This window comes from Hippocampus guttulatus, chromosome 14 (assembly GCF_054856545.1).
Source record: "Hippocampus guttulatus isolate MCC_2025c chromosome 14, RoL_Hgut_1.0, whole genome shotgun sequence".
Taxonomy (NCBI): domain Eukaryota; kingdom Metazoa; phylum Chordata; class Actinopteri; order Syngnathiformes; family Syngnathidae; genus Hippocampus; species Hippocampus guttulatus.
This window is the reverse complement of record NC_141274.1, coordinates 9,618,922-9,641,309: the sequence shown is the minus strand read 5'-3', so window position 1 is coordinate 9,641,309 and position 22,388 is coordinate 9,618,922. Positions and strand designations below refer to the sequence as shown.

Genomic DNA, 22,388 nt, shown 5'->3' with positions numbered 1-22,388 from the left:
CTATATTCAACGCTCAAGAGTGTCACAATCACGTATGGTTCTGTGACAACCCCTCGCCGATATGACATCCTTAATTCGCATGCTGGCTCATTGTGGCCGGTCAGACCGTTGCAAAATTCTGGTACAAGAAAGAGCCCGCAGTGCTTGAAGTGAGCAGATAAGCAGCTGGCTCATGACTGGGGAATACCACCTCGTACCCTCTCTCACCCGTCATACAAGCCGTGGCCGTGACACTTACGAAAAGCTGACGCAGCTTGCTGGCAGGTTTCTCCTAAGAAAGGCGTTGAGGCTGGATCCGCTTTTGTGGGATCTGCAGAGGTTTCAGAGGCTCAATCCCAATTAACACGAATGGGCCAAAGATGGGCTGTTGTCTCACAGTTCACGCTTATGTCAGCAGTAATGAGGGACATTAATGCGGCAGACTGACCTTCGCTCACTAAGCTATTTACACTGTCTCTAATTACCACCTCTTGATTGCATTATTTATATATATACTGTGTATATATATATATGTATATATATATTTATTTATTTATTTATTTATTTATTTTTTAACATCTCAAATGATGAGTTACTGGTAAGAATCCTCAAAACATCTCATTCCAAGCCAGAGTCGTGCTACCTGGTTTTCTACCTCCCCCGCTGATTTGGGCATACAGTTCAATAACTTTTGTGGCAGCTGAAATGAATACGGAGACATTTTTTTTCCTGTTATGCTGCAGGAAAAAAAAATCCTTCAGTCCGAATGATGCGCACGTGGTAAGAGGCGATTTTTGTCATGTGTCCAAAACCGAATGTGGTATGATTGACTTCTCAGCATGACTCCGATGAATAAGACACAGACACAAAGTATACAGCATGTTGTGGGTCAAAGAGATGCTTGAATAATTGGTCTGAGAGATCATTAAACTTGTGGCAATAGCCGACCTTAACATCCCAGGCAGCACTTTCAGCCTTCACTCACAATTTTCTTTGTCTCCATCAATGCCTGACTGGAATATGTCCTTAATCCCGTCTTTGCAGACATCCTCTCGCTTTCTACGCTGACTGCCTATAGCGGTAAAACATCCCCGTTGTTGTATCTGCTTCATTTCCAGGAAAGCGAGAGATTCTCTGCCAACTTTCCGGCAATTCTTCAGCTCAGCCTTCAGCCTGACTCATGTCAGCCTGGCCTCCATGAAGGTTCCTCCCGACTGGCTGAGGTGAGGTGAAGGCAGTCCTGCCTTTCAAAAAAGATGTGTTGAAAATGCGCAAATCCACTGCAGGAGTGGCAGTGGTGGTAGATTCATTTTAAGGTAGGTGATCCGATTCACAAGGATTGAACAGATTTGATTCGGCATGATTTTAAACAAAGCAAGACTGTCCCTTCTCAATTTTTCCAAAGTTCCGGTTACCGTGCATTTTGATTTTGAAAATTGAGTGCCCAACACAATGTATCACGACAGCCCCAGTTATGTTTTACTCCATCTGCATGATGCGGTACGGTGCTTTGTTTGAGATTCCTGCACTCAAAAATCATCTTTCCCATTCAATTTACCGGCGTATTGTTTATAGCTTGATCTGTAAAATAGCAGAACCCCCCAGGCATATACATCTTGGGTCGTCCTGGTTGTGCGTATTAGCATTCAAAAGATATGGCACTTGAGTTAACGCACTGGCGTTTAAATTAAGGACACCCACGGAAGCGCCTACGTTCGTTGGCATGCCAGCGTCACAAAATGGGTTGCGAGATAAGCTCTGTGAAAGATGGCTTTCCCTGCGGACGCAGGCTTGCTCTGTTTCCATGTTCAGCTTGCTGTTATCGCACAAAGTCAAGTAGGAAACGCACACGGCATCAAGAGCGGAGTAAACATACCAAAGTGCCAACACCTGAGATGATTCCGCGTGTGATGGATTGCAGCCAAAATGGGAAGCGCGAGCTCCCCGCTTCAAACTTGTCGTCAGTGGCCCAACGCACACCGTAGAGCTTAGTCACTAAAACGACACCCTCCCCCGTGCCCGTGATGGTTTTGCATTCTGCTATGAATCAACGTCGCCCCTTCAAAAAAAGTTAGCGACTGGATTTAACAAAACGAGTAGTTGACAGTGTTGAGTTCAATAAAAAATGGAATCATGTCTTTTGGTTGGCAACAAAGTATTGAGTCAGAGCTAATGCAAGGGGTAGAACTGCTCCTTCAATGACGTTAGCTTGCACAAATCCGTCTCAGGATGGTCATCGACTGTCGATTTTGGGAAATTCCAAAGCAATTTTGATCCAATTACGAATTGTACAAGCGAAAGGCATTAACTCATTCACCCCCAAAGACGTATTTAAACGTCTTTTCAGACTTGGTCCAGAATTGGCTGGTACTGAATGAGTTAAATGAATCAATATATAGGGCTCAATGCCAAGGAATCTAAAACAAGTTGGCATAAGTATCGCGGAAGATAATGTTTATGAAAAAAAAGGAGAAAATTATTGCAGCTACAGGGTTAAAATTACGGAAGCATTGAAATGCCAACGTGGAGTCAACATATTTGACTGTATACTATACAAAGTCATTCCACCGAGCTGTTAATTCAAATGCACTGCAAAGTTGTTTGAATGTATTGATCACATTTCTTTTGTCGATTTCTTTTTTTTTTTTTTTCCAATAATGCCAAGCGGTATCGCGCCGCTGTGTCTCTCTCTCATCATGCAATGTCCGTTTTCCTCCAGAGCGCTCTTCCTTGGCCTGTCAAATAACCCCCATATCACCGATTTGCAGTTAGACATTAGCGCCTGTGAGGTACGAGCTCCGTCAGCCGATGCCGCAAAGGCTCATTCACGTTCTCGTCGCTCCATGCCAGCGTCTATCCTTATCACGTTCCACCTCTTTCTGTCTTTCCCTGACAGCTAAGGTCTGCAGGTGCCGCGGTTCTTCAGGAGCTCTTTCCAAGAGTTTCGTGCGTTGGGACTTTAGACATCTCCGATAATGGTAAGACGCACTCCGAAGCGCTAACTGCACGTCTTCGCTCTCTAGGGCATCTGGTCTCCCGTTTTTAACTCTGGTGTTTTTTCAAGCCATTGCTTTAATAAATTTTGAAACGACTGTGCTGAATAGATAAATGAATTCTATCTTGATAAATCACGTTTACATCCTATCTGCACATGTCACGCAACTTCTGCTGAACAAAGTGGAGCAGGCAAAGAGGTGACCAGAAATCTTTAGTCGGAATCATTTCAATTGGAATGGGGGGGGGGGGTCTCCGGGTAAAGGCGTTGATCTTGTTCTTATAAGTTTGTATTTGTCTTATTCCTCGTTAGCTCCTCAAGGCGCAGCCGTGAACCTTCTGCGTTATGTGGCATGCTCAAATATTGGGCCGCGTCTGTATTAGTTGAGTAAGAAGCACGAGGTTCTCTTTCCAGGCTTGGATTCTGACTTGCAGGCCGTCATCCCGGCATTCTCAAGACACCCCTCCCTCAAACACCTGATGCTGGGGAAGAACTTCAACATCAAGGGCAGGTATGCACCTCGTCAGAGAGGAGCCGTGAAGATGGAAGGGATGATTAAAGCTTTCCTCTTTTTTTTTTTTTTTCTACCACCTCCTCAGGGTGCTGGATGAAATACTGCAGAAACTGGTTCATTTGGTGCAAGAGGAAGAGTGTGTGAGTTGGATTATGTAACGCTGCACACACACGCGTGCACACAAATCTGGGGTGGCGTCGCTTTCAAAATGCACATCCGCACGCAATTCAGAAACTCCGATTTTCAAACTAACACCTTCAAATGGCCCCAAATACAAACTCGTCACGGTTTGTCCAGTTGTGTCCACATCGGTATGACGTGAAACGTCATCTCCCTGCTACGTGTGTACGAGAGATGCAACCCTGCGCGGCAGCTGCGTTGTCTGTGGGCCCCAACAAATAATTCATCTGGTCTCATTTTATTTGAACAACGCCCACGCCGCCGCACACGACCACCCCCACCGATTCCCGGCTGCTTTCTCTCGCTCCTCATATCCTGAGTGACGAGTATATTGTTTCAATATTTACTACGATGATGTTAAGCACACACAAACATGCCTCCAAGCGCATGCGTCTTTGACTGAGAAATATGCTGTCATCTAAACCGAACTAACTATTCAGGCCTTGTCCCACTTCTTTGTGCATTACAGCAAAGCTCTTCATTATTTTTGGGACCGTTTCGCCGCAGCGTCCATTCTATTCCTTTTTTTTTTTTCTAACTTGCTTTCGCCACGATCCTCCAGGTCCTGCAGACTCTCTCTTTGTCCGACTCGAGACTACGCCAGCGGGGCACCATGTTGGTCAACGCTCTGGGCTCGAACACGTGCCTGCGGAAGGTGGACTTGAGCGGCAACGGCCTGGAGGATTCGGGAGCAAAGATGCTGAGCAAAGCCCTGCAAATTAATACGACACTCAGGTGAGAGCCCAAATATGTACTGGAAGGGAGAAAATGGAGGGATTTCCTTGCAAAGTCGGGTCCTTGGAGGGCAGGGCAGGAGCGTGATGCGGGTTTTAGAGGGCAGGCAAAAAAACGAGGTCAAATAGAACGTGATTATGTTTGAAGAGATGAGTTCAAGCCCCTCAGTGGCACAGCAGCGAGACAAAGAGCGAATAACGCCCGAGATAAGAAGTTGCGATTCGCCACTCGGGCAAATCTCAGAGAGCGAGAGAACTTTGATGAATACTTGGCATCCTCGTGCCCTTGATTTTATTCTTTTGCTAGCCTGACCTCTTCAGCTGCATAATCATATAGAACGGTGGCTCGATATGCTTTAATTATGCCCGAAAAGCGGTTCTTTATCCATTTCTTTATTTGTATTCTATCCTACGGTGGCTACTCCTCCCGTGGTTGTTTGTTTTGTCATTTTTGTTGGAATAAAGCCAGACAAAATGAGGGGACCGATGGAGATAAAAGAGAGAAGAGAAATGATGAATAAAACAAGAGGACAAGAGCAGAACAACAATGCGTATTAGTAGCGCGGCGTTCCATGGGAGGCTTATTGTTTGAAGTCGAGGCGAACCCTTTTGAGGAAGGGATGCGGTGACACGATGGGAGGGGACGCGCCGTGCCGTCTCTGTGCGCCGGCAGTGCTGAAACACCTGGAATGACATTGGAGAGCCAGGGAGAGGACAGTCTGAGGGCTTGACGTGACATTGCAGGCAGGCAGGCACTGTCAATGTGGGAGCAAACAAGCGACCAAAATATGCAGACAAATATTCGCCGTTTGTGTGCCGGCCACATTGGGGTCGTAACTCGGTCATAAACCAACGACAATATCGCTGTTGCATTTGGCACAAGTGGACTCTGAAATGGGACGAGTGATGGACAGGCAGCTTTCGCGGCATCCAAATAGAGAGACTGAATATGGAGCCGGATTGTTTTGTTTTTTTTCGCCCCTGATTAATTTTCAAGGGCATAGACGGAGGAGTTGGAAATGACAGCTTTATTAAAAATCAGGTGGAGAAAGTGCAAGTGTAGGTGGAAGATCAACTCACAGAAACTCATTAGAGGCATGGCAGTTGTTTATGCTGGGCGAGGAGTTCATTAAAATTGAAGAAATATTTCGATGTGGATCTCTGGAACGGACTGATGCGGCAAACACAAGCTGACAAATACTGTGACGCGATACGATGCGGCCTTGTATTCCTTCTCTTCCTCTCTCTGTGGCCGTCTTTGTGTTTTCCTTCATGGTTTGATCCCTCGCAGAAGCGTCGCATGGGATCGCAACAACACCACGGCGACAGGCTTCCAAGATGTGGCCAGAGCATTGGAGCAGTAAGACGAACACAACACACACATACACGCATTCGCACCGAGCATATTTTGCGTCCAAGATGCACCTGAGTCACACATCTAAAAGGCGGCTCGTCATCATCATGCCTCTGTGTTTACTCTTACACAAGATTTCATCAGTCCAGGGATGCAACAGAAATTTTACGTCTGAAGTTGGTTTTGCTTGTTCAAAGACGTGTGCGGGAGCGTTCGATTACATCACCAAGCTGGTATTTTTAGACCCCAAAAAAGCAAGCCACAGGATGATTGCAATTGTCATACTTATTTGCCAAATGCCACCCACAGCGCGCGGCACCGCACTTCCCAGAGGGTGCGTTATCTCTCTCCCTCTCCTGTGCATGCTTGCCTGTGTGCTGTCGCATTTTCTTTCCAAATTGAAAGCTCAGCTGTTGACTATACCATAGAAACGCACAGTCTTTGTGTTTCACTTTTGGACAAATCAAGCTCAAATTGTAGTAAAATTTATTTTCTATCCATGCATCCATCGACCCATCGCAAATGAACTGGAGCCTGTTCCAGCTGAATTCACCATTAACGTCATAATAAACCGTAGCGACCCCGTGAATGATATGCCAATTTATATGATCCATCCCTAAATATCACCCTGACTCGTACATAACGTTTATTATCTGAGAAGTGCTGCACAATGAATCAAAACTGCTCCGTTTGCCTCTCGCACGAGCCCCAAACGGTTTCGCTGCCACATGCTTGTGCCCAAAAAAGTAGTGTGCAAAGTACGTCACATTTGATATGACATTTGTGGTGAATTCAGCTGGAATAGGCTCCAGTTCATTTGCAATGAGTAGATGGATGGATGGATAGAAAATGAATGATTGGCGAGCAAATACTGTCCACTGATTAACTTCTGCTTGAATGAAAATTCGTCTTGGTTTGTGGTGATGATGGTGACAGTTTTGAATGACATGACGTTTGCCCAACGTAACGAGTGTCTTTTTTATTTATTCTAACCAGTGGCGAAATGTGTTTATCTCATCTCTCTCTACTTTCTAGCAACTTTACACTGCAGTATATGCCCCTCCCCCTCAGTGACGCCACACAGGCGTATCGCAGCGCCCCAGAGAAGACCGACCAAGCCCTGATCAAGGTAAGAAAAACCCCCCAAAAACATTGCCTGTCCAGCCAGGCAGTGACTTGCTCATTGTTTGTTTTTAGTGGTGCATTGATTGGTCGCTTGTTGAGCGAGAAATAGTGTGCAGCTGAAGTTGAAACTCAAGCGAAAAGATTTCAGAACAGGAAGAAAATGCATCATGAAATAACTTTGAAGTCCACACACACACAAATGTCAAGTGGTATTCTTCACACACGTTTCGGATTATTGAACTGTTGTCCTTCATATATATTTCAACGAGGTACTGGTCAAAAGTCTCTTTCTAACTTTTTTGTTGGTGTTCTGAAAGAAAATGATTTGAAGACAGTATTTTGGCCTCTATCACAGAAACTCCTCTTGTGTCGCGCCACAATAACGCATGTTTTGAAGTGTAAGACAGAGTTACCGTAAATGCATGCTTATTTTTCCTCATCTTTGAACCAAAACAAATTATTATTTTTTTCTTTAATGAACATATTTCTGTCATGGTGACCAAATTTATGATTCGAGCTCAACATTAATGATGCTAAGGCCCAACAGGCTAATTCAACAACATTCCTGATTGCACGGCTGCAATGTTGCTGCTGTCTCATTTCAAATGAAACGGCATGAAGCGGTCAAAACATTATTTCCCATGTCTTTATCATTCTGATCGGCTGAACTAGTTTCCACTTGTCAACACAACGGGATTTGCTTCCAAATAATCTCATTTAACGCTGCTAAAGCAAGCCGTGATGTTGATGAATACGTTTGCTGTTCTTATTTTGGGGTTGTCACTCCCAAACGATCTCATCCACCGCACATTTGAATGCAATCCGAAGTTTTCAAGACAGTCACGTTCTCCATGCAACAAATGTTGTCGTTATTTAGCTCTACTTTAGGGTTAGCATTTGTCTGATGTTCCCAAGTCATTCCATCTGTAATTACATAATTCCATTAGACAGGCAAACATATCCACCAAAGAAAAGGCATCCGGCTCATTTGCAAGGATCAAAGTTCTCCTCAGTCGTCCTTATTACCATGCAAATTGCCTTTTTTTTCCAGTCACAAGCTATATTCTGTAAACAGCTGCTATCCTCTCAATGCGTGCGTGTGACAGATCCAGCGAGCCCTGCTGAGAAACAACCAAACGCAACGTTTCTCTCAAAAACAAGCTCTTAGGCTGCATCAAGGCCTCGTCACCAGTACGGCCGAACAGGTCTGTTTCTGTCTCCGGATTTGCGGACAGGCTCAAATCACGACTCGTACGTTAATGTGTGTGCGTGTGGCATGTTTGTGTGTAGGTGATGGAACGTTTGTGCGTGCGGGTGCAACAACAGGTCGGCGTCCTGAAAGGCTGTGAGGAAGCTGAGGAGGTCCAAACAGCCAGGCAGATTCTTAAGGAAGCCAGAAACTCCAAAGCTGTAAGTGTGGGGAGGGGGGCGACATCATTCAATTTGAAGTCCTACTCCCTTGGTCCACACCTATTAAATGTGTTTGATAACCCCAGGATGCACTTATTCTAGGCATACCGTATCATGCTGGGCCCGTTTGACACCTAAATCCCAGATCGTTTAACTAGATTGAGCGCTCCAATGCCTGCTCGAAGTGTGATAAACTTCCTTGGCCCCAGCAGCGTCGTAATAGGTGGTCCTCGTTACGGCCAACCACTATGTGTCTTCTGATCAGTGCTATTGTTCCTCCCACAGGTTATTACTAACATCCACCTAGGAAAGCAAAAAAATAAACAACAAAGTCATGAAAGCGTTAGTCCTGCAAAGTGCTAAAGTCTTGATGATTCTGATTAATCAGAATGTCGTGTTGGGATGAGTGGAAGTGCATAGAACACCATCTTATAAAAATATGGCCTCAGTATAGCTGACTGAGCTGTATTGGATTTCAAGTTGTGCACCTGCTCTCACAGGATGTTTGTTTTTCTTTGTTTATTGATTCTCACCTCCTCTCTGTGGCTTGTGTGTGTTAGCTCTTCCCTTCCCTATGTGAGCTGGCTCATGTGTTGTCAGTGGATGGTCCAGTCAGACAACGACTGGATACTCTAGCCGGGGAGCTAGCGAGGGCTGCCGACAAAGAGCTGCAGGTAGGCTGGGTGGGACTCTCTATGTTCTAAAATTAAAATCATGTGGTTTAATTTTCCTAACAAATATTTTCACTCTTATCGTGGTCTCATTGGAATAGACTGCATAATCGGGATGTTGTACACTCTGAGGAGCGTTCGGAGCAATTGTGTCTTTAAATGAGTGAGGACGGTGATGTCAAGGGGTCACACCAGAACCGAAGGATGCCCGATTTGTTCCCAGGTGGTCGTGGACTCCATGGTGTCTCTGTGCCACGAGTTGTGCCCCATGTCCTGCTCAGCTGCCGAGAGACTCAGCCCGCCTCTCTCGTCCATCTCTGAGCAAGTTTCGATCCCTCGCTCTTCCATCCGCAACGCCCTCATGGAGAGAGCGTCCGAGGATATTAACAGAGCCCTAGAGTGAGGATAAGCCCTCGTGCTGACAAAAAGAATCTGCTCTACCGGCACCGTTTTCAACCCTTCTCTTTGGCTCAGGGAGGTGAAGTTGTCCGTCGTGTCCTACTTAACCAACTCCATCGTGGATCAGATTCTGCAAGAACTCTACACGACCCATAAAACGCTGGTACTGGTAATATCCCTTTTCTGCATGACTTCTTTGGGGATCTCTAGCTAGTAATGTTGGCTCACCCACCGCATGTTGCCGTGATTTGACTGCATCAATATGGCCACGTCAATTTGTGAAAACAACTCATAGAAGCGGTCGGTTCCGCCTCCAGATATTCAAGTTGCCACATGCCCGCTACTCTGCATCACTGCCAGATTTTTAAGAATGAAAAATCCATGACGTGAATTTCCCTGCTGAATTTACTGCATTGCGGGGCTGAAAAAAACCATGGCATTGAAATCCAACAGACTAAACACATTTATTGATAGGTATATTTCATACGTTTGCATGACACAACAAAAACATTGCAAAATGCTGCACTTTGTAACAATGCTGTAAACCTGCAGGATTATTTAGGGCTTTTGCGCACAGAAAAAGAAAACGACGTCCAATCAATCTTCACACAATTGCACCAAAGAATATATAAGAGGCAATGTGAGTGTAAAAATTATTCTGGAGTCGAAGCAATAACATACTTTTATTGATTGCCCTCGAGAGCAGTAGCTGAAAAAGTTGTTTTTCAAAGAAATGGATGGGCTCGCTTTTCTGTTTTTCAAAGCGTGCGCATATTTTGCCGTCATTTTGCCCTCGATGGCGCCTCAAGTCCGCACGTGCTCTTCCGATGTGAATTGCAAACCCGATTCCAATGAAGTCTGTTCACTCTTTGCCTGCCTTCTATCTCATTCTCAGCTCTCCCTTCCAATGCAATTTACCCCCCTTCAAAATCACACCCCTTTGATTGTCAAGAAATTGCCTTTCTCTTAGGTCAGCTCGGCAATGCTTTTTCTTTTTGTAATCATTACCCTTGTGGTCAGACACGTTTTTGTCCTCGAATAGTGTTGTTCCAGTTGCCACTAGGAGTGCCGTGATAGACAGAATGCGATGAGGTTCATATCTGCATGTGTTGCATCAGCTGCGGCAGGTGTCTCAGGCCAAGCGCTGGGATGATGCGGGGACAGGAAGACATACGATCAGACAATCCAGAGTCGCAGAGTCTCTGGAATTCCCGGATTCTGAGGATGTGGGCGTCCACCTGGGAATAGTAAGTGTACCAAAGATTGATTGCGGTGACAAAAGCCAATCTGTAAATTCTAAGGGTGTCTACCAGTTGATTTGTGATCACTTGTGGGATCTTCCACCCGTTGTCTGCATGTTCTTGCTCCAATTTACAAGAAATGTTTTATGGATATCACTTCTTTTATGGGGGGTGTGGTTGTTTTTGAATAGCTGCATCACTGCAAGAATATTGCTTTCAATCGAGCTTCTCCTTTTGCTTAAATGTGTTCTCTGCACGCTTGTGTACAGGAAAGGCTCTCAATTGTGTCTTGTGTGTTCAGATTTGACTCAAAACTATTTTTGAACTGTCAAAAGGACACCATGGCTATAAAGAAACGGAGCTCCAGAACCAGAAGAATCCGTCCCGTCTCCACCAGACCAAGTGAGTCTTTTTGCCAACGTCCTGGTTTGGATGATTATTGATGTGTCACGAGGCAAAAGATGGTAGTACTTAAGTGATTGATTTATTACAAATGAAGTAGCAAAACAATGCCGTCGAACGTGGTTACAACGTACCTCGAGGGACATAACGAATCTGTACGTTCCAACGGTAGTTCGCCGTCACCCTTTCCGATAAAATGTATGTATGTAAATGTATCATACAGTATGAACATTTACAGATGTAATAACATGAACATGTAACACAGTGTAAACATGTCAATTACCAATACGTGTAGATGAAGAAAAAATGGTTTTATAAGACATGAAACAAACCACTCGGAACTTTGAAATGTGAATGTAAAGACCTTGATGAAGCGCGTGACAACAGTCGCTTTGATGCAACTTGGCTCTGTTGTAGGTCTGGCAGATGAGCCCAGCGCCTCCCCCACGCCCTCTGCTCCTCCCCCCTCCGCCCAATTTTCCCACTCGGCATCCTGGGAGTGCCTGTCCACCCTTCCCACCAACGGCTCGCCTTTGCGCCATGTGACCCACGTAAGGCCCCGCCCTCCACGGAGACACAGAGCAGTTCACCTTCCCCCAGAATCTGTGAGTTCATGGCAAATGACCTTGAAAACTTTTGGGGGCCTTCATTGAGCTGCGGACAGTTTTGCCTTGAGCTTCTTGCAGAATTTCTGAAGGGGAATCATCATCATCATCATCATCACCACCAGTTGTACTGTGTGGGTGTCAAATGATGGTCTTATTCTGATCATTGGCAGAACAGGGTTGCATGAGGAAGCGTGACACAGTCAACCAAAGCTAACTCGTTTATGAAAATGTGAACGATGGAAGAGAGGGCACACCGTTGCGCTCTCTCTCTCCATTCTTTCGGAAAACTGTTGGGACGATGTCAAGTCGAGCGCATCGTACCATTCAGCGCTTTCCTCTTCTATCATGCTAAGAAGGTTATGCTAACAGGGTTGCGCGCACGTCCCGTGAAAAATAATTATGATTTGAAATATTCTTTTTATTCAAAAAATTGTTCACACAGTTACGAGACAACAATGAAACCAATATTTTTTTTAATGACATTTAAATTTCATTTTGACCGTTATTTGAGATTCAATTTGGTCATGGGGGGTGAGACAAGAGAAAAATTGCATTTTAAGGGGAGACTCCAGACTTATTTTCAAGCATTCTTTTCATTTTTAGTTGTTTTAGATTTGAATATGTTGTTCAGACATTTGTTTGCTTCGTGACGAATTGCCATTCATTTAACTCTGGATGCCAGCGGCACTTTCCGAGAATAAGCGTCTTTTGAATATCGGAAGCCGTTTCCCGCGCCTTTGTGCAAAATCCTCCTGGAGGCCAACGGGCAGCTTCTAGCTTTTCAACGCTGGAGATTTGACCCACATCACTTCAGATTTTGTGTGGCGTTCCCGATTCAACCCTGTTTAGAAAAGCGGATTGGATCAGATAATGATTTAGTTCTTCATGCTAGTGGCGGCCTTTGAGCTGTCAAAGGTTGGCTATTTGATATTTTGTTCTTGTTTCTTTTGCTTGTAGCATTACTTTGAGAACGGAGGAGTCAGTACGCTGGAGGATGGATTGCCAGACTTCTACAGCAAGAGGGTTCTTCCTGACAGGCAGTACCATTTTTTTTTCTAAATATATTTGAATATCTCATCACCTTGGTGGCCAACACCTCAGTGGCTGACAAAACCGAGTCATAAACACCAAGCATAAATCCTTTGTCATTACAGCCAGCTATTCGGTATACGTCATCCGAACAGCTGCAAATGTCCGTCATTTGGATCAAATTACCTTACAGATGGCCTCAATGGTTTTCTAAATTATTCTTTCGGTTGCAACTTTTCACTCCTATATATGCACAGCAGGAATGTAAAACTGAAGTTGTTTTTCTGAAACTTGCTGTGATGCTTTAACTAGCTCTGTGATTTAAACAGCACTATTTGCCACCGCAACCTGTCAGTGGTATCTTAAAACTCATTTCAAGGCACACTGACTTCGCTGGAAATGATGAAAACAATATTTAGAAAACATCATGGGCCTTAGAATCTACGTTACACTTTACACAGACATATCTGGTTTTATGAAAATAATTTTTGCCATCAGTAAGATAGTATTAGTAGTATAATAAAAAATGACTAGTATTTAAGGTATATGTGTGGATACCATGCATTAGGATATGTAGTGACATGTCAAGACAATAGTCAAAGTTTTTTTTTCTTATTATCATAAGCAAGTGGAGTGAGCATTTGATAACATGACTGATTATGTTCTCTAAAAGGTTCAAAACACAAAATAGAAAAGGATTAGTGACTCAGATGTGCAGTTCAATAGTGGACAGTCTACTGGCAACAACTTCAAGGCTGCATGAGCATGTTTTCATGTCAGTCGTGCAAAAAAAAAAATGATTGAGGCAGAATAAATAAATGTAGCCATCTGTTAGGCCCAACCAGATGAAAACTCAGACGGAAATAGTTCAGTAATAAAACGTGAGAGAAATGTACATGCCAAACCAATTATTAAACCATATGGCTGGCTGGGGAAAAAAAAGAAAATGAAAGTAATTGGATGAAGCAAAATGTGTTTTTTAAGGTGATTGGTCTGTGAGCCCTCACCACATGTTGTTTTCGACATGACTATTTGGCTTAGTCACGATGGGAACAGAAAACAATGTAGTGACTCCGCAGTAGCTCGATTTCTCACTGGTAGAAAAGTTTTGGTTGAGGCTCTCATTCACGCGCCGTTGAAAAGGCAAGAAGATGAAGGATGGCAGAATAATGCTGGACGCTACCGTCTCAAAATGGCAGCGGGACCGAGATCGTGCTCTGATGTACTGAAAAAAACTGTTCGGAGGAGTCGATAGCGACCGCAATGCTTCAAGAAGCGACGACCTTGGCGACCAATCCTCAACCAACGTGCCACCGGCGGCACATCCGTGTTGCGTGAATGCCACTGCATGGATCTGTGTTTGAGGTTTCAAATTGGCGAGGAAACGTATCCGAAATGACCCTTGTGTGTTTTTCTCTCCCCTTCAGTCAGTTGTCGTCCATCCATCAGGCTCAGTCACTGAGGAGGAAAAAAAGACGCAGCGTGTTGTCCATTTTCTCCGGTTTCCGCAAGAACCGCAACTCCACCATATCAAACCAGGAGTTGGAGTGAGTCAATGCATGAATGCAAAAGTGCTCTTCAAAACTGTTCCCTGTGTCAATTTGATAGCGCTATGGGCGATTAAGTTGCATCATGGTAATGGTCAAAAAGAAGGCGTACCTGGGACACATTGCTTCAACGGCGGCGGGGGGGATCAGAGCGCCGCCTTGACCGGGTCAGGGAGCCTTATTTTGAAGGTTTCCCGACCCGCTCAGCTGTTTTTAAGACTCGTCACAAGGAAGCTCAGACGAAGGCCGAAGTGACAGCCCAACTGTCAGCGTTTTTCTCTTCACCAAAAAAGACCATTGTCTGGAGAAAGCTTGCGATAGAGATACGAATAATTGAGACATGCTCAGCTTTCTTCTTTGTCGGCCTGTTTGGTGCAGTCCTTTCCACCCAGTAAATGACTCCATTTCGTCGAACTCTTCCTGTCTGTTCCCGCAGCATGTCAGAGAATGTGTACTCGATGATTCAGCATCCAAAGGACGTCGGGAGAGCAGATAATTCCGCGCTTGGAGCAAACGGCACCGTGCCCTCACCTCGGGTCGGACAAGGCGTCCCTGTGCAAGGCTTGAGGCCCGCCAGCCCCTCTTGCCTTATTCAGAGACAGGTACAGTCTCAGCAATTTACTTTTTCTTTTACTAGTCGCCAATATTCTGTTGTTGAGCCAAATATACTTGCGTACTCCTCTCTTTACGAACGCTCTTACTGTTCCCGACAAGATTGCTACGTTCATTACAAGTTAAGATATGTTCCGAATTTTTGATTCATTTATTTTAAAATTTTTTTTAAGTATCCTCAAAATTGTCACTGGACTCTTGATGAGGTATGCCAGCACAGTCTAATGTGGTCCCGGACACGAGCTGCCCACAGAGTTCGACACCACTCCAAAGCATCCGTCAAATGAACAAATAGTGTATCTTGTCACGGTCATACCTTTCGGACCTGCTCGCATATTTTACGTCGGATCTCAATTGGTGCAAGTTATTGACAATGATGTGGGCGGTAAGTATATAAATGTCCAAAATGTCTACTGTGCAGCTCGTTTTTATCATCGTTTTACATCGCGGTCTCACAGCCTCGCCTAACAAAAATGTGGAGCTGAATCTTAGATGTGCAGTCGATAAGAAAAGTCAACCGCTGTTCAAATGTCGGGCTTTTTTTGGAGGGCTATTAAAAAGAAGAACCTTTTCCACCCTAATTGTGACTTCCTACCTGTGATTACATTGAAAACACCCAAAAAAAAGTTCTTGTAGTATGCCATTGCATTTTTTCATAGTCCCATCCGACAGCGCAAGGGCATGCATGGCCTACAGACAGCTTCCACAGCATCAGAGGGATTGGATTGTACAAAGTTATCAGTCAGGAGAAGGGGACGAAAGAATTTCCAAGGCATTAAAGGTCCCAAGCCACACTTTTTTTTTCTTTCATCTTTTATGTCCTTTTATCGGGTTTGCAAGATAATTTGACTGAGAAATGCCAGATGCCTTTTTCAAGCTTTGGTCGAACTTTGGCTGACTTTTCGTCTTACTTTGAAGATGGAAAATGACTGTGAGACTCGTAGGGATTTTCCATGATCGTTAGTTTGTATTTCGTTTTGTCTCCATTTTTTTTTTCAAAGTTTAATTTCAGTGATATTTGTTTCTGTTGACTAGAATAACTTCAGCACGCACTCTGATCTGCTGTCTATTTCTTGTCCTTGGTTAGTCCACCGACCTGGTCAGCATGGTGTACAGCTGCATTGGGGCCGACATTGAAGAATCGGATGCCAGCGGCAACTGTGACACCAAAGCAACGCAGGAAAGCATCTCGGAGGCCGACGACAACCACACGAACGGACATGAGGCGTCCTCCAAGCAGCTGGCGCACAGGCAGCAGAGGATCGTACCTCTGACCGGCCCGCAGACTGACTCGGACGAGGATGCTCCACGTAGCCGCAGAGGTGCGAGCGGCGCTGCTGGCAGCCTGAGGCCTGAGCCGCCGCCTCAGAGCACCAAGCCCAGTCTTGCTGCCATGCGGCAGAGACACCTTCAGGAGAGTCTAGGTACTGCAGTTGCCCCTCCGCCAAATGTGCTCTGTCGTCTGTCTGGCTCTCTGATAGTTGACACCAATATGCCGATGTAGAGTGTTAATATTCAAAAGAAATGCCTGAAAATAGTTTTTTTTTCCTCTTCTCTAAGCATTAAAACTATTTTTGTAAACAAACTTTTGAGCAAACAATAGATCTCCTCCGTAGGATGGTGTCCATCAGGTAGACGTCAAGGATTTGAGGCGATCAAATATTTAAAAAGTCAAGCGGACATTATTTGTGTTTATATATTTGGGAGGCCCCGACTAGATCTACACACTCTCACCTACGTATTAGAAGTTCTTTCTTGTTCTGACTTTGCCGTGACCTGGTTTCTTCACACGACTTCTACTTTGAAAAAGTCACGGTGACAACGGTTTTGTTTTCCAGCGGAGGCAGGACGGTTGGAAGCACGAGAAGAGCAGACTGAAAGAAAACGGGAGGAAAAAGAGAGGACGCGGGGACCCGAGGGGCAGCGTCCGCTGATCCCCGCCAAGGTCTGTGTTGACAAAGAAAAGCATGAATCGGTCTTCCGTTTGCTCTGAACAATGCCACTTCACCAAACACGTCATCCCACGTTCAGCCTAGTCTTGACCTCGCACGAGACAAAACCTCTCCGGAAACCGCCAAGATCTCTCCCGAAATCTCACCCGTCAGTCGAGAAGGAGCTGATGCCCAGGGGAGTGCGCCTCTTGCGGCGTCTGTCAGTTACGAGGAAGTCACCAGCAGAGAATGGAGAAGCCCGCCAGCACCTGTCGAGCCTGAAATAGATTCCGCTGCAGACAGCGCTCTTGGCAAAGGTATTCCCCCCCCCCCCTGAAAAAAAAGGGTCATTGTCCAGGAGATTCCGCATAAATTCTATCGAGCTGCAGACGTCACGTGACTGATCCCCGCATGTGTTTATGTGGCCATGCTGGCAGCATCCTGCAGCAGCAGTGGCAGTCGAAGGATTTACAATGGAGAGCAGTGATCAAATTAGCGTTGATCGCTTCACAATCCAGTCACCGCGGCGTTGTTTACCTTTGTAAGGCGCTTTGTGGGTTACGTAATGTCCAAGTCAAAATCCGATTCCGACTAACAAGCATATCTCAGCACGACAGGTTCCGTTTTTATTCATGGCGATTTTCTTTACATTTGTGTCGATGGCCGATGAATTGTTGGCGGTGAAATGGGAAAACAAATCGAAATCAGCATAACTACAATTACAAGCATTCAAGCCGAAACGCAACTTTTGATGGCCACTTTGCTCTAAAAGTTCTTCAAGCTCATCGAGCCCATCGTTTATTCGAGCGCTCTTTTGCAGTTTGCGCCTGCTCCCAACATCAGCGGTCCTCAGACATCTGATGAGCAAATGTTTTTGCGTCGTATATTCCGCAACTGTTTTCTTGCAGCACCGCAGGTTTGATGTGAAACCAGTTCCAATGAAACGTTGCACACGGAGATGGTCGGTGCATTTTACGAATGCAACATAATTGCTCTCATGGCCGTTATTTTTGCCTACGCTGATGTATTTCTTGATAAGGGCGTCATTTTGTAATGTAATCACAAACAACGTCAGCAGTGAATTTTGACACTCAAGCTCATGTGGAAAGTGTTTTTGTTTTTTTTTTCCTCTTGACACTGCCTGAATGTATTGATCATGGCAATCGTTCCACCTGTCAGGTAAAAATGAAGACCAGAATGGATTTGCAGCCCCGTCGCGTGGCACGAGAAAGTCCAACTCATTTGACACAGGTATTGTTTGTCCCACACTTGGAGTTACTGCCCCCTGGCTGATCTTGCCCACGTGTTTGTGCATGTTGTGTCATGAATGCAGCTTGTATGTGGCTTTCGTAAATGGATGTGTCAAGTGCATCCCAAAATACTTTTTTTTTTTTTTTTTTTAAACGTCCACGTTTATAAGGCATGTCGGCTGTGTCCTACTCCACTGGTGCCACGTCATTTCCCCTCAGGCATGGAGCGGGGCAGTCACTGTGATCTGGAAAGGTTTTCCGATGCCAGACTCTGTGTGAAAAAACCTTCTTTCCCCCAGAAGAGAAACAGATCTCTGGACTACCCCGCAGGGACCAGGTGTATGTACTATGTGTCATTATTTTCCCCCGAATCCCCGAGCCGCTCACTCGTCTCACGCGATGATGAAAAGTTTGCAAAATACTCGATCTTGCAACTGCAGAATGTAGTGCTTAGCAACCCTTTTGAAACCGAGAACAGCTTCTCGGGTACTGATTTCATGTGAAAGGGCGACCAGTATGATACACGCGACTGAAAGTATTTGTAACGCCCCGAAGCCGTTGACAAACATCTTTCAATCTGTTGGCCTCCAACTCGGCAGCAAATGATTTTGTTGCCATTACGGACGATTGTCGAAATGGTCGACTTTACAAATTGGTCGTCTGGGAAGACCGCCGTTCCAAAGTGAGACACAATTTCAGCCTTCTCGGACAACGTGATTTGCTTCCGTTTCCCAGCCGTGTTTTCAGACCGTGCGCGCCCGCGCCTCCGGATGTTCGACAACGTACCAGTCGATCAGTAGCGTTGCCGATTCTTGGAGGCTACACACGCTTTGGGTCATGGGTGGAGAATTTTTCGAAAGAAGCAAACCCCAAGATGTACTTGGTTGTGGACAGGCAGTCCAGAGAGCCAACTACACGATTTGTATACCTGCTCTTCAAAAACAAGAAGAAAAGAATCAATTTCCATAATATTTCTCCTTTAAGTTTTCCAAAGTGGATTTACTTGGAAACAGACTTGCGAGCCACGTTTGTCTCCTTGTGTAAATGGAGGACACGCTGAACACATCCTTGTTTTGTTTTCAATAAAAGCTGTAATGCTCCATTGTAGCTGGCAGCCAGATGTCATTTTGACAGGCGAAATCTCGCAGATGATCCCTGAAACCTTCTTGTGCCACCAAATCCTCCTCCTCACCATCATTTAAGCATGAACACCATCTGATTCCTTTACAATGTTATACTGCTGCAGTAAATGCTGGGCTTGGCTTGATGATTTGCCAAGACTTTTTTTTTTTCTTTCAGCCACAGAAGATGAAAAGCCCTCAGCAGTAGAATCGTGAGGCGAGAGTTTTGCAAATGATCTCTGCCAGTAATCTGGAAGTATGAATGCAAAGGCTGCAGGGGACTCAATTAGCATCAATTGGAGAATGATAAAAGTCGACACGGCGCAAAGGATGGCCTCAAAACTGTTATTAAAGAACCGCGCGAAACATCCTGAAGTGATGCTCTGTCAAGTTGCGTTTCCTGTATGACAATGTTTGTACTGGAAACGGAATATCCCGTGGAAGTTTCTTGTTTGGCCAATTGGGTAATGCAAAAAAAGACAGAGCGACGAACATCAAACTTCTCTTGTAATGGCTTGTCATTGCTTTGCTGTCGCGTTTGATGAAGCCTGTTGCAGAAGTTAAGATGTGACAAAAGCAAATCAAGCAAAATTAGGCAAATGTGGGTTGCAAGCGGCCCTCACTGGTTGCCATCTCTGGTTGAGCTGTGGTTGATATCAAGCAAATAACAAATGAAATAAAGGAGGGAAACAGATTTGAAACTCTCAGGTTAACCACAATCCGCGTTTGTGATCCAAATGCGGTCAATCTGATACAGTACACCCAAAAAAAAAAAAAGGGAAACACAATAGTGTCCTTATTCTTTTGTGTGATCTGTTGTCTTCCGTGAGATTTCCAGAGGTGTTTTGGTCAAATGTGCAAGTTTAGGGGCATTTGGAAATGTAAGTCTGCCTAGCAACCGTATGACTGTGGAAATGTGACGTAACCGGCGGGGAAACTGGAGCAATTCTGTAACAATCTCACCATCCATGTGAAACTTTCTTGTGACAAATGACATGCTGCTTTGTGTGGCACGTGATCAGTTTTAGAAGAAAGAAAAAAATGCATCGGATGTCGAGAGTATGGTGTCGTTTAGTTGGTATGAAGTGCAGTGCATTCGAGGTTATTCTCAAGTCTATCTGTGACTGCAGGCAGGCAACGGTGCAGACGCTTATTCGGAGGTAAAATGTAAACCGGTGTTAGAAGGGAACCCCCCGCCCCCCCCCAAAAAAAAAAACAGAAGCAGTATTAGTGAAGGTAGTCCGAAGATGTCTAAATTCTCCAGACCTATTCATTTGTTCTGTTTGGGTTCCACAGTACATCGAAAACAACAACATGTATTTGCGTTTTAGGTTCTGCGAGTCCTCACCATGGTAACCACGATGCTCTATGACATCACACTAGGACCAGCTCGGTTTTGCATGGGAAACCAGACTGGGAAACGGAGGACTGGAGTGAGACGAGCTTTTAAATGGCACTGTCCTTTGTTTTAATTAACGTCATGATCTGTTGCCGAGTGTGCATGGACAAAGTAGTTGTGTGTTTTTTTTAGTTAAGAGCGGATGCGTTTGTTAAGGGGCGTTTTCACTGCACCGTTCACACGGCAGTACAGCATAGTTCCACGCGTCTCCCGTATTTGCTAAAACTCTTGTTTTATGCGCTAAAGCTAAATTATTTCAGCGTATCCCGTTTTCTTGTCCCCTGCCTGTTCTTTACTGACAATCTGCTTTAAAAAAAAAAAACAAGTTGGTACTGTATTTATTCAAATGGAGATGTACATATTTAATATCAATTTGCACTAACCTTTGTGGTAAACCTACTGGTGAGCAATCATGAGTTTTATTTCTTTTTTTTTGTGATCATTTATCATCGGTCACATGTGAACAGTATTGAGAATTGTGTTTAATGCGCTAAACAATCCCATCTCTGAACGTATGAAAGTCAGATCGCTTATCGTTTTAATCTGATTTTACGAGAAGGAAAAGGTGTATTTTTTTCTAAAAATGTTTCTGTTAAGAATAAATAAAAACTACTTTACACACGTGACGTTTCTCATCACTCTCATTTGCATCATTGGTCGACATCTAATTATGGCTTGAATCCTGTGTGTGCGCGTGCGCGTGTAACTCGCACCTGGCACTATGAGTCACTGTGCCTCCTGTGAGCACTTTCTGCAACGTTTAAATTTGGAAGCACTGTTCTGGTTTTCGAACAGCAGAGGGCAGCAGAGTGTCGGTGCTTCTTGCGCGAATGCGCTTCTGTAATAAACGCGGAATCTGCATGACCATTGTGGTCTGTTGGGTTTGTTCGCAGCTGAGCTCGTTGGAAGATGGTCGCCTTGGGGGCCAGCAGATCTCGAGGAGACTCGCTAATGAGCGAGATGATAGCTTAATCGTGTGCCTGTGGTGTGAGCAGAGGAGGAAACCGGACCGGGACAGAAAGAGCAAAGCCTTCTCGAGTTTCAACAAGCACCTGTTTATTCTCAACAAAATATCAGGTTCTCGAAGGTTTCAGAAAAAGGTGCCCAAATGACACAGTCATTTTAAGAGGTGCCACTGTGTGACTGGATAAAGGCGAGAGATGCTGCGGGTTTACAATTATCACTTGATCCGATGCTGGATTTATTTTTTTTCCACACTTGACGTGTCACACCATGTGACGTGTACAAGACAAGCGCGCGCACATTTGTACAAGCTCTCTTATCTCCGCACCACGTCTGCGCTTGTAGAAGTGTGCGTTTGGTCAATTTTGTGAGCGACAACAGTGGCCGGGTGGTCATGAGTTGAGATGAGCCCCACGTTGCCACTGAGCGACCTTAACAAGACTTCTGCTCAGAATGTTAAGAAATAATTCGAAATGGAATCTTGTAGCGGTGTAACGCTGATAGAGAAACTCAAAGCTATGGGTAAATAGTGGCGAATAAAGGATGAGGTCAATTTAGCCTGCTGGTTCACCGAAGCTGAAAGCTGATATGTGTGAGGTGTCTTGGTTAAGGGCCCAGATTGTGGAAGGGCGCAACGATGTGAGGGAAACGTGACCCACTGGGTCCATGAGATCAACCTTCAGGGCGTACCTACACCGAGAGAGCTTTGGGCCTTTTCGTGCTGAATGAAAGATAAAAGCCCTCATTCTTAAGAATCATTGAAAAGGTGAGAACAGATGCACTTTGAAATAAATGTTCTTGTTTTCCGTTTCAGCGACCCTACCGGGTTATCGGGTTAGCTTATAGGTAACTATAGGAATTTTTGCATCATTGTCTTTGTAACGGCAGAAAATGTTCCAAGATCGGAAATTGTGCTGGCTTGTT

At 44.9% G+C, this 22,388-nt stretch overlaps 1 protein-coding gene across 6 annotated transcripts in view; it reads left to right on the top strand.

The window, feature by feature from the left end:
• Positions 1-21,125, top strand: part of carmil3 (capping protein regulator and myosin 1 linker 3) — a 48,548-nt gene extending 27,423 nt beyond the window's left edge. Inside the window, exons 16-40 of one of the 6 annotated variants that reach the window (XM_086129375.1) lie at positions 1,098-1,202; positions 2,699-2,768; positions 2,876-2,957; positions 3,389-3,485; positions 3,574-3,628; positions 4,231-4,403; positions 5,694-5,762; positions 6,792-6,885; positions 7,988-8,086; positions 8,172-8,291; positions 8,852-8,965; positions 9,186-9,361; positions 9,437-9,524; positions 10,480-10,608; positions 10,938-11,004; positions 11,422-11,609; positions 12,570-12,649; positions 14,069-14,188; positions 14,625-14,790; positions 15,888-16,224; positions 16,639-16,745; positions 16,832-17,048; positions 17,911-17,982; positions 18,201-18,320; positions 20,434-21,125. In XM_086129375.1, coding sequence (XP_085985501.1) covers positions 1,098-1,202; positions 2,699-2,768; positions 2,876-2,957; positions 3,389-3,485; positions 3,574-3,628; positions 4,231-4,403; positions 5,694-5,762; positions 6,792-6,885; positions 7,988-8,086; positions 8,172-8,291; positions 8,852-8,965; positions 9,186-9,361; positions 9,437-9,524; positions 10,480-10,608; positions 10,938-11,004; positions 11,422-11,609; positions 12,570-12,649; positions 14,069-14,188; positions 14,625-14,790; positions 15,888-16,224; positions 16,639-16,745; positions 16,832-17,048; positions 17,911-17,982; positions 18,201-18,320; positions 20,434-20,474 — 2,986 coding nt within the window. In that variant the 3' untranslated portion in view covers positions 20,475-21,125. Of the gene's footprint in view, positions 1-1,097; positions 1,203-2,698; positions 2,769-2,875; positions 2,958-3,388; positions 3,486-3,573; positions 3,629-4,230; positions 4,404-5,693; positions 5,763-6,791; positions 6,886-7,987; positions 8,087-8,171; positions 8,292-8,851; positions 8,966-9,185; positions 9,362-9,436; positions 9,531-10,479; positions 10,609-10,937; positions 11,005-11,421; positions 11,610-12,569; positions 12,650-14,068; positions 14,189-14,624; positions 14,791-15,887; positions 16,225-16,638; positions 16,746-16,831; positions 17,049-17,910; positions 17,983-18,177; positions 18,321-19,280 lie in introns of all 6 variants that reach the window. The other 5 variants (XM_086129376.1, XM_086129379.1, XM_086129374.1 and 2 more) reach the window with 5 other exon arrangements.
• The last annotated feature ends 1,263 nt before the right edge of the window (positions 21,126-22,388 follow it).